Genomic DNA, 11777 nt, shown 5'->3' with positions numbered 1-11777 from the left:
CGTTGAGACTGACCAATAGACTGTTTTTACAGAAGCAGCTCAGAGAAAAAAAAACAGCTTTGAAAGGTTTTGGAGTCCTGGGATCGACTGAATGGCAAAATTGCTCTCTGCGGATGAAAGAGCTCACATGTCATATCATCTGCCGTACTGAATAGGCTTGAAGCTCCTGAGTCCAAAAACAGTACATTAGTGCTCCAGTGCTGCTGCATTGCAGTTCAATTTTGCCAGCTGAGAGGTCTGCACAGTGTGCACATTACCTTGAAAGACTGACTCATTCTTTGGGCTGCAGTGCTGTTTGACTTGCAGGGCAACACGAGAGCACGGAGATGACATTAAAGCAGGAAATGGAGAGTTATTACTTACAGATAAGCCTTTTGAAGGCTGGTGAAGGAATGCACATGGATGGGAAGTTGTAGGGAAAAGATTGCAAGTCATTGAGCATAATGAGACAGTTGGTTACAGTGTATAATAATCACATGATCTTTGTCTGATGCCATGTAATGGAAAAAAAAGGAATGAAAATTTATCCAGAAATCATCTGTTCTCTGCACAGTCAAGCTGTTCATTTATTTTGGACTTTGGTGAAAAGAAAACAAAATAGCCCTATCATTTTACCACTTTATTTTCCACAAAGAAACATCTTTAAAACATCTGAAACATCTTTGAATCAAACTGACACGGTTGGAGTTGATGAGAAAAATAGTGTTAAATGAGCAAAAATAAAATCAGATATATTGTGACCTCTAAAATGCACTTGTGGTAGTAATGCTCACACACACCTCCACAATATTTCAGTGTTACATGTCTCATTTCCAGCTCCTAACATTTGGTTTGAGCCATCATTCATTGAATCATTAGAATCCCTTTTCAGCATTACTGTACATTTCCTCTCAAATATGGCAACAGGAAACAACTTCAGACAGTGCAGCGACAGATTTAGTCCTCATGTTCTCCGAGCAACGCTGTCTTGGAAACCAGCTTCATCCTCAGACGTCCTGCTTCGACATGGTCCTCCACACACACTCTTTACCCTCCTCACTGTTGCTCCGCCACGGTGCCATCCTTTTATTATAGCGGTTTCAGGAAATTAATTCCTTTTTAATACCCGGGACTAGACGGCATTTCCACTATCATGGCTTCCTCCTGTCCAGGGGGTTAGTCCAATTTGCCATCATTTCAAACAACACAAATATGTAAACAGCTTAGAAAATATTCACACACGCAAAAAAGAAAAGAAAAAATCCAAAGCATTTCTTTCCACAGCACAGTGTTTCTTTTTTCCTCACTCTTCTGCAGTGCAAAAAATTAAAATACGGGGAAAAAAAAAACATTTACCAAAAACAATAAATAGACTTCCTCTGTTATATATTTCTGTGTTTATGTATATACATATATATGTTCATAGTGATGGGTCTCTACATGAGCACACAGCTCTTGGCCCGGTCCTTCCTCATGACCGGGGCCTCGTCCATTTGCTCAGTCCGACCCGGCAGGGGTGGCAGGGGCAGCTGTGACACTCGCTTCAGGCCTCTGCGGGAACTGCTGCGTTTTAGCTGCGGCTTGTGCGGCCGCCGCACGGACGCCACCGTGGTGATGTGAAACACGTCCCGAACGCTGTTCTCTGAAACCTTGGAGGTGCACTCTACATATGCCACTGCACCCATCTGTCGAGCTATTGTGCTGCCCTGGAACACAGAGACAGACAAAGAAAGAGACAATTAGCAAGGAAACAAACTTAAAGGGACACTTCAAGCCAAAATCAAGATGACAGATTTTTCCTCTTTTCCCTGTAGTGCTATTTAGATTTTTCTTGGTGAGTTGCAGAATGCTGGAGATATCAGCCATAGAGATGTCTGCCTTCTCTCTAATGTAATTGAAGTAGATGGCACCAGAAAATACATTTGAAAACTTAATAGCAAAGTCTCTTTCCAGAAATCATGATCCAGTTACTCAATATAATACACAGACCTTGTTGTGAGCAGATTAGTGTAGGAACCATTTTCTTCCTTCTGTGCCACACCCACCAACTGTATCACTGCGCAGAAGTAAGAGTGCATCTACTCGTGGATGAGAGCAGTGTTGCCAACTTGGCGACTTTGTCGCTATATCTAGTGACTTTTCAGACCCCCTCAGCCCCTCAATTAGTCAAAAGCAAACAGCAACAAATCTAGCAACTTTTTCTGGTCATTTGGGGAATGATTGTGTTGACAAAGGTCTGCAAAAAGCATTTCCCGTTCTGCGGTTCATGTTACAACTGCGCTCACGAGAGCCGAGTACAGCGAGGGCGGCTGCCGTCTCCTCGTCATCACTCCCACAGCACTCATGCAGCCAGTCTGACCAGCAGCCCCGCAGTCCCAACCTGCAGCGGACTCTGTGACTGCTCTGAGCGAGAGCTGCCAGCCCTGCAAATGAATCACGCATGTGCAGCTTACGACCAATCACAGATGATGATTTTGTACAGTTACAGCAGAAATGTTACGTTTTTGTTTAAATATTGACTCTTTTTTTTATTTCATGCCCCAAAATCCCTCACACAGTCCTCTCTGTCTCAGTCAGTCTCACTCACACACTCAGTCAGTTTCTTGTCCCTCTCCTCCTCTAGCAAAATATAAGCTACAAGACCACGTTTTTGTTTTGCTCTGCATTCATTAGGTCACTATAAAACAAAAGAAAAAGCATTATAACATTATAGTTATATGGCAACAAAAACAACTTTGTAAATACAGTTAGTTTGTAAACTACCTGCTCAGCCTTTTCTATTAATTTTGCCTCTCTCAGACTTTCATATTATGCAAATTAGTTGATTACATCATCTAGCAACTTGCAGCGACTTTTGGGAAAGCAGGGAGCTACTTTCCTTACAGAGGAGTTGACAACACTGGATGAGAGGCTCATAATCATTGAATCGCAAGATGTAAACATTAATGGTGTCCTTAATGGCTGACCTGTAGCTATCAGTAAACTACACTTCCTTCTACGCAGTGATAAGGTTGGCAGCTCTAGTTCGGTTGAAAGAAAATCCTGACCCAAAAGGGTTGTGTCCAGTGTACAGCTACTGCTAGCTCACCTAGCACCATTGAGTAAGCTAACGTTACAGCCCAGCCAAGGAGGATGCCATTACACGATGCCATGAGCCTCTCATCCATGAGTAGATGCACACTTCCTTCTGTGCTGTGATACAGTTGGCGGATGTAGTTTGGTCAAAAGAAATTAGTTCCTGCATAAAACTGCTCACAACAAGGTTTTTTAGGTTATCTTGATTAACTGAGTCATGATTTCTGGAGAGAGACATTGCTTTTGAGATTTTCAAATGTATTTTTTGGGCATCTTGAGCACCATAAGCCGAGTGCCATCTAGTTCAGTTACATCTCTATGGCTGATATCGCCAACACTCTGCAACTCACACCAGAGAAAAGATTGATAAATAGCACCACAGGTAAAAGGAAAATATGTATTTTTGATTTGGAGGTGAACTGTCCCTAAAATGTATGTTGCAGTTTTTCAAAACAGATGAAACAAAATACTTTACATGAAACATAAAAGGGGAAAGGTGAGATTACATGTCTAACGGTGCGTACCCACCAAACGCGATTAAAAATGATCGCGCCTCAAGATTACATACAAAGTCAATGCAAAGACGCGATTTGACGCCTCATTTTGCCGGGCGACGCGATGGACGCGATTGCGCGCTGCTGGACGCGAAATTGGCCGCTCGCTTGGACGCGTTGGACGCGAAATTGGCGTCGCGTCAACGCCTCGGCCCAACGCCGAAAGTTGAAATAATTGAACTTTTGCGGCGTCGCGTGAAGACGCGCCGCGACAGCCTATCAGCGTTGAGATCGTCATCGACGTGCTGACGTATGGACGTCCTGGCGTTCCCTCGCAAAATCTAATCAAACCGCCAGAAACAATGGAGGAGCAGCTTATCGTCGCCGTCACCACTCACCCAGAGCTGTACGACAGTTCCTGTCCCTTGTTGCAGGAGACGGTGGAACTCGCCGAGCTCACGCCGCCTCCGTAGGGTAGCATGCACCCAGAACCGACGTCGGCGCCTAGCCCGCAGACGACGCTGGGAACTTCTCCAGAGCAGGTGCAGTGCAGCGGCGATCGTGGTTATCTCAGGCATGGTCAACGAGAGAATGAAATGGCGGAAGAAATGTTGTTGTTTGGGCGGGCTCGACGCGCGGCGCGATTTCGTCACGCGTCGAGTCCCATTTTGGGGTTTTTGTACGAATGTCAAAACTGGAGCGTCCGGCGCGACGCGATTTCATTTGAGGCGCGATGAAATAATTTTCATCGCGTTTGGTGGGTACGCACTGTAACAGAAAACATCAGCTTGTATAAGATGACATTTTCGCAAAAGATTTCTGTTGCACTTTTCCTTCTTTCAGATGTTTTCTGTTCCGCTTCTTCTCTGGTAGAACACCTGACCGTGACACAAAAACATCTTCCTCCTTTTAGAGGTTGAGACAGACACAGGTTTGTTCGACATCAAGGTGCAGCGTGAGCACTCCACAAAGAAAATGAAATTTTACAACATGCACCCCATCTGTCATTGTACCTTGGCATAAGCAGGAGCTATATCTCAAACCGTGGAAGACTAAATGTCCCTGAAAGAGGCAGCAGATCCGAGACAAAGATGTCTATCTAAACTGTAGACTGAATTCCAATGATCTAAACATGTCTGCAGACAAATGAAGCCCCTCCATCTAAGGCATAAATAATGCAGATGCTCTGACTCCTCAGTCTGTGGTTAGAGAGTAGGAACGGAGAACCCACTGGGCCACTGTTGACATGGTCTCTGCAGCTATTTAGAGAGAGGAGACTAACAGAACTCCTCCAGCACTGGATCTCACCCCCTGAGTAATGTTACGATATACCCAGTTAATTGAGACCGTAAATTGTTTGCTTGCGATCAAATCACAGACAAATTTAATTTTGGAGTCCCTCGGTCTCTCTCTCTTTGCTACAGTACAGCCTCGACTCTTGTTACATGATCAAACCAACGTTCACGCAGGATCAAGACGTGCAAAGGTTGTAATGAATGAGACAGTACTGCATTTCCCATGACCCTACAATCGCATGCTCTCCAACACAGAGAGCTTTTCATCCCCAGTGGACGTGGACTGATTTTTATCGCCGCTGTTCACTGAGCCGCATATTAGAGGCAATGAAGTCCTCATTAGGTGGAACTGCGGATTTAGATTCAGGGGTGGTAGTGGCGGCGGCGAAAGGGGGGGCCCGAGGTAGAGATTGTCGTGACAAGCGGAAAAGCTCTATCGGATCTCAGGGCAGATTAGTGCGGAAATGTCTGGAGTTCACCCAGTGGTCACTCTCGACTCCTCCGCTGTGTTGGAATTCAATTTAAGATCAACAACAGGATAACAACAGAGGCTATTGGATTAGAGCACCAAAATGGTTATTGTGTGCAGCGTTGGCATCTGCTGTGTGACACACATTTTCTGGTTATGTCAGAGGGACAAACAGTAGTAATCTCAGATGAAAATAGTCACTGAGACGGAGCAAAACAATAGCTTAATGTAGGCCTGGCCACAAATGGTCCCCAGCTATTTAACATTAGCTCTGTGGTCTGCCACTCCGTCTTTTGTTTATGTATCTTATTTACATGAACAGTCTGTTTTTTTTCAGTCGCTGATTTTTTCGGAGGCTGCGTGCTTTTAGCCTCCGGCGCGCTCTCAGACAGCAGTGGAGAAAGAAAAGGGCTCCTTTGTTCTGAGGGCTTTTGTGTGTCACTGAAAAAGCCCCTCCACGTTTTGTATGTCCAACACGGGAGAGCACAAAATGAACACGCTGAAAGCTGATTAAAATTCACAGATTTACAGAACAGTTTATCATCCCCCCCCTCTTCCCCCCATCCCCTTGGCTTAGAGGTCATGGCGGCATGCGATAAAAGGGCTCACTCATTCATCAATGTCCGTTTTTCTATTCATCCTGCATTTTGAAAATCCCTAAATCTGCATGAATATTTCATTTCAGGGGAAAAAATGTGTCCTGAGACATAAACCGCCCGCCCCTCTTCTGTGGCCCTCGCCATAAGCAACCTTGCATCGCACATCAGCAAATTTCGGTCAAAACGCCAACCCCAGCAACATGTCCCAGAGGGATTTCACACAGCTCCTATTCTGCGTTGCTTGCTTGTGTTGCGTGAGCCCCTTCTCACACTCCCTTCCTTTGGGACTTCACTGCAGACGCAATGCCACTGCTGATCCAAGATGGAAAAAATTGACGATAATCGCTGGATTGCTTTCTAATTTCTTTTCCCGCAAACCGTTGTTGTTTTCAAGTCTTACTTTTCCCCAGGGCACCTTCCAAGTCCCTCTCTCATTACTCATCCCACCCCTTTCTCCTCACATATCCATCATCTGCTTGTTCTCACCTGCTCATGGGTGACGGGGATGAGGCGCTGCTTGGAGAGCTCCCTCAGGGTGCTGACGTCTGTCCTCATGTCCAGCTTACAGCCCACCAGCACCACTTTGGCATTGGGACAAAACTCCTGTGTCTCCCCTTGCCACTGTTGAGACATGACCCAACAAGAGAGACGCAGAAATACATCAGTGATTGTGCCAAATATGAGAGCAGACCTGCCTGTACTGACTGGAGATACAGTGACGACCTTTGGCTTCCCTGACGCTGGATACCTGCGCTCGAGGGGAATTAGCAGCTGAGGAGTATTTTAAATTTTATTTTATTACATTTTTTAAATTTTTTTTTTATTAAATGTGTAGATGAGATCAATTCCTCCATATTTTAAATACAAAACACTCGTCAGCCAACGGAAAACTTTTTTGATTTTTGATATTTTAGGTGTTTAAGGATGTATCCACACATACGCAACTATTTTCTGAAATGTATTTTTTCTATGAGATGTAGCCTTTCGTCCACACGCAAACTGCGTTTAAGCTCACTGAAAACAGACCTTTTGTAAAACTCCATCCAAGGTGAAGATTTTCAGAACCCAGTTTTCATTCTTTACATGTAGACAGACAAAAAAGTCTTTTGCTTTAACATCAGTGTGTTTTTATGTCCTTTTTTAGGCATCACAAATGACATGACATTTTGTTGCAAGCATAAACAAAATAATGCTGACTCTAACCTTGCTAACAGGACTTTAACGCTTACACTAAAATGTACATATATATACTCTTCCAGAATGCACTAAAAAGGTCACTGCTCCAAGTAGCCTTCCGATTATAGTTTTCTTTTTAGGCATCAGATTCAGATTCATAACAGCTTCTTCTTCTTTATGTGGCTTCAGGGTTGTGATTATATTTCTCGCTGCTGGTTTGACGTGGTCTTGACAGTGCTTCAGTTGTTATTGCATTTTCATTTGGACAGAGATTTTTTGAAACAGTGGTTGTGTGGACAGGATTTTTTTAATTTATGTTATCATTTATTTATGTTTTTGGAGAACAAAGGAAGAACACACTGTTTTGGAAAATTACCTGTGTACTTGTTGACAACACAAAGCATTTATCAGGCATAAATGGAGGGGAATGTGCTGTGTTTCTCGCTTTTACACTCTTTTATGATGAATATTTCTTTGTTGATTGGACAAAACACACAAATTGAAGACATCATATTGGGCTCTAGCAAATTCTGATGGCATTTTCACCATATTCTGTAATTTTATAGTCTCTATAAAACTTACCTATATGTATAGTACCATTATCGGTTAATCTGACAGTTATTCTCCTGATTAATCTGTAACGGTTTTGGTTAATAATTTGTCAGAAAGCAGTGAAAAATGCACATCATAATTTCCAGAAACACAAGGTGACATCTTCACATAAGGGCAGCTACTAACGATTATTTAATGTCAGAAATTGGTGGAAATTTTCCCAAAGCTCATGATGACATTCTCATATATGTAATTCAGTCCACAACCCAAAGATATTCACTTTACTGTCATAGAAGAGTAAAGAAGCCAGAAAAAAAAAAAATTTACGAAGCTGGAATCAGATAAATGTGATGTTTTATTGTTAACAAATACTTGACCAATTTATCAGTTATCGTAAGAAAAAAATTATCAACGAAGGCAGATTTTCCCCCCATAATACGATACACTCTTTTACTTTAAAATCATAGATTTATGTCACTAAGAACCGTGTAAAAATATGCCATATTTCATCCTGCCAGCTTGGTTCAGGTTTGTGCAGTACCTGATGTGTGTTTTACTTCCCTCACTCAGCCCCTGTCAACAGATCTATTTGAGGTTCTGCACAGAAAAGGTTGAGCAGTCTTCTCCTAAAATCACCCTGAGATTAAATGTCACTTCTGAAATTCAGCTGAACCAACACGGTCTCCTTCCCTGTGACAAAAACGCACAGCAGCAGCCAACAGCCCTGAAATATTCCCCATGCCGTGTGCAGAATGTCAGGGTGTCCATTCATCCTTCACATTGGAAAACGGCCTTTGACCTTAAGCCCACCCCTTGTTCTGCCAATAACACCCAATCAAAAGCTTTGATTGTTTAACCCTCTCTCCTCCCCCAGCTGTCATCCAGAGACCTTGGTGACCTGCTTTTTCTTAGAGGTCAAGAGTCTAATTTGGGATGGTGATTGTGCAACAGGTTTTCCATGTGCCCCTGAGATTCAAAGATTACCAGGGCGACAGCTCAGGGTCGGGGGTCATGGCAAACCCCCCGCCAAGGGATTCATGGGAAAACCAAAAGCTTGACGGCTACTCTGCTTCCCCCTGTTGACAGAGCGCACTGAGTCTTGTGAGATATTTGTGAGTTTAAAAAAAAGGTGTCTCGGGTTAGATCTACAAAGTCTGCAGGGGCATTTTAGCGGCTCCCCTCAGACCACTAAACACGTCAACAGGCCTGCCGTGGGAACTGTCCTCGGCCCACAAGGAGCACAGTTCAAAGGCAAACACACACACATGGCTTCAAGATGAGAGACCACGAAAAGGCGCAGGCTTATTTTACGTGACACGCATGCATGCAAACAAACCCATTAAGTTGGGTGTCTCTGCATGTACAATAGGTATTGCCACTGGCTGTAAAGACCCGTGCACAGCCCTGCCCTGCCAGCATCGCACTTTAACCAACACCTCAGTCTCAACATCTGAACCATAAGCCACCTTACAAATGTTAAGTGCCACCATCTGGGTAACTGTTCTTCATAAAACTCAGATTTTATATTTTAAATGCCTACAGAAGGGCGATTTTCTTGAACAGGTTCTGCAGCAGCTCCTCTATGGTATGGCTGATGTGGCTAATTTGCTTATCTGATATTCCCCCCGAACCCACCGAGGTGCAAAGACTCTCCCTCTCATTCTTCACTCCAACCTTCCATTCCTCAGAGGGACCAGGGTCAAGTATCCGTGGACGTTTTGATGAGATAAAGGAACAGGAGGCTCTAACCTCTGCTGCTGATTTGCTCTATTGTTGAGCCATGAAAATGCAAGCTGCTGGCACAGAAATCTGAGCGGCTACAAGATGCTGATAGGGAGAAAGTGAATTTTTTCCGGTTAGTTCTCCAGTGTCAAGGCAGATATTAAATGCTGCTCTAAAGTGTTTAGAGGAGGAGATGAAATAAATATTAAAAAAGACACTGACCTTCTTTATGACACTGTCCAAAGTCTCTGGGCGGCTGATGTCGAAACAGACGAGAACTGCATCCGAGTCGGGATATGCCAGCGGCCTCACGTTGTCGTAATAAGAGGAACCTGTGGGCACACAATAACATATGGCGTAAGGTCAGGGTGTCTTCTGAGAGATGCCTGTGTGTTTTAAACTCCATGAGGTTCTTCATCTCAACCATATGGCTTACTCTGTCAATTAGAAACATACTAGAAGGTGATCTAAAGGTCAATAATACATGGATAGTCCATTAAAGCAGGGGCTCTGACATAAACTTGGACATGCTGCACCTTCAGTGCACTCTGCAGATGCAAATGAGTCTGGATCTTAACAGTTGTGTGCACATATTTGAGTATCTTTGTCTCCTGGGCTTCTGCACAGCTGCGGCCTCCCCTTTATCACAGAGCTACACGAGGAATGTCGAGGGGTTACTCAGAGAAGCATACACTCAAAAAGTGAATTATAGTGGGCTGAGGACTGGAGGACTTGTGCACACAATCCATAATCATCCTGAAACAACAGCGAATGCCAGCACAAAGGCCAAACTAAAGGTTGAACCCCTTAATTCTCCCGACTCATCCCTCTTCCTGTCTCTTCTGAAAATGGACCTTGTTTTAAAAATCCTCCATTTCTTTCCGACTATATGAGATTCACATGCACTTGCACGCCTCTCCCAGCTCTCGCGTTTCATTTCTGTACCTTGATCAAATTTGAAGGCGCCGTGGTGCCTCTGTACTTTCACAAGCTGCTCGGTTACACGGGTCCTGCTCTCTTACAGCTCTCATTAGGAGGCTTGTAAAAATATCTGGGCTCTCGCTCTCTCCCTGGAAATGTGGCTGTGGGCTGTGGGCACCCTCCCTCCTGCCTCCCCTGGGAGCTGGTGAGGACCTGAACCCTTACTTTTTGATAGCAACAACACCCAAAGCTGCATCAATTAAGTTTCATGAAAACTCACACGTTTGGTGACAAATGACCACATTTCACGCTTACAAATGGCCATGAATCAGTGAATCATCATGTAGATGAGTGTTGCACATTTTGGTATGTAAACCAACTCCTGTATTGCATTTAATCCCTTAAGGTCACACAAGCTGATTATGATAATTGTAGATTTTTATACTTGCTGTTTACGTGCGTCATACCAGACCTGACACAAAAGGCAGCCAGCGTGTTAAAGAGCCACATGCCTTTGTCTGGTGGGGTAAATGGAGTCTGCACAATGGCGCTACAGCCTGTTTTAGCATCACTATGTTCTCTTTGTTAATGATGGAATGACAATAGCTGCACGCGGCCCGTAGCCCCAGTTATTCAGCCGGCTGTCCCACAGTGACCTGCTCCCTCCCCACTATGAGCAATGCAACAGCCTGCACATTAAAGATGGATGCTTTTTGTGCCTTCAAGTGAGAGGAACAGTTTTGTTTACATTTTGTTACTCACCAAAATGCACTTTGTCGTAAAGGCGTAATGAATATTCTCAATGGCTATCCAGTCTTGTCACTTTTTCAAAAAACACACAGCTTGCAGTGTTCTTCTTCTGTCCTTTTGGTATGGCATTGAACCACTGATATGCATTACCTCCCTCTGCAGATACAAATCCTATCACACCCTCACTCATAGTGTGTTTATGATGGATGTAAAACTGGATATAATGCTCCAAAATGGTGACCTGTTCATTTTATTGAAAATTGGTCATTGCACACAATGTAAAGGTCCTTCAGTCTTGTTAGAATTTTCAGCCATAAAAGACTTTATAGCCCGGAGGTACTTATCGGCTCCTGCTGATAGTAATATGGCACTCTGGCGAGATACCGCTACAAAATTACTGACCATTTCCCTCTAAGCAGCGCTCTATCATTGTTCAGAAACCAGTTGGCACCAAGTTTGAGAGAAAGACTGAATAAGTAAAAGATATAAAAAAGAAGTACATTACACTGTAACATTTTCGCTGGTCTCCATGCTGCTTTCTACTGTTTACTCACCTGCTTACTGACTCTTATTTACGAGTGACGGGAAAGAAGTCATCGCTTATTTCAAAAGGTTTTCCCATGCTAAAAAAACTTGCATACACACACTAATTTTGGTGAAAAAAAAATCAGATCTATTGACTATTAAAGATTATAGACTCTGCATGCATGAAGGACAAGATAATATTATATTGATATAGCTTTTT

General features: G+C 43.6%; 1 protein-coding gene across 1 annotated transcript in view; it reads right to left on the bottom strand.

Moving 5' to 3' along the window:
* Positions 1-606: 606 nt before the first annotated feature.
* The window catches only part of rnd2 (Rho family GTPase 2), a 36844-nt gene continuing 25673 nt past the window's right edge, over positions 607-11777 (bottom strand). Inside the window, exons 3-5 of the mRNA XM_042505511.2 lie at positions 9584-9693; positions 6398-6532; positions 607-1685 (exon numbers count right to left, since the gene is read on the bottom strand). Of these exons, the coding sequence (XP_042361445.1) occupies positions 1416-1685; positions 6398-6532; positions 9584-9693 (515 nt within the window). The 3' untranslated portion in view covers positions 607-1415. The remainder of the gene's footprint in view (positions 1686-6397; positions 6533-9583; positions 9694-11777) is intronic.

Source organism: Plectropomus leopardus, chromosome 18, assembly GCF_026936395.1.
Source record: "Plectropomus leopardus strain MGB_pleo_1.0 chromosome 18, ASM2693639v1, whole genome shotgun sequence".
NCBI lineage: Eukaryota > Metazoa > Chordata > Actinopteri > Perciformes > Serranidae > Plectropomus > Plectropomus leopardus.
The sequence above is the reverse complement of the archived record's forward strand: the minus strand, read 5'-3'. Positions and strand labels throughout refer to the sequence as shown.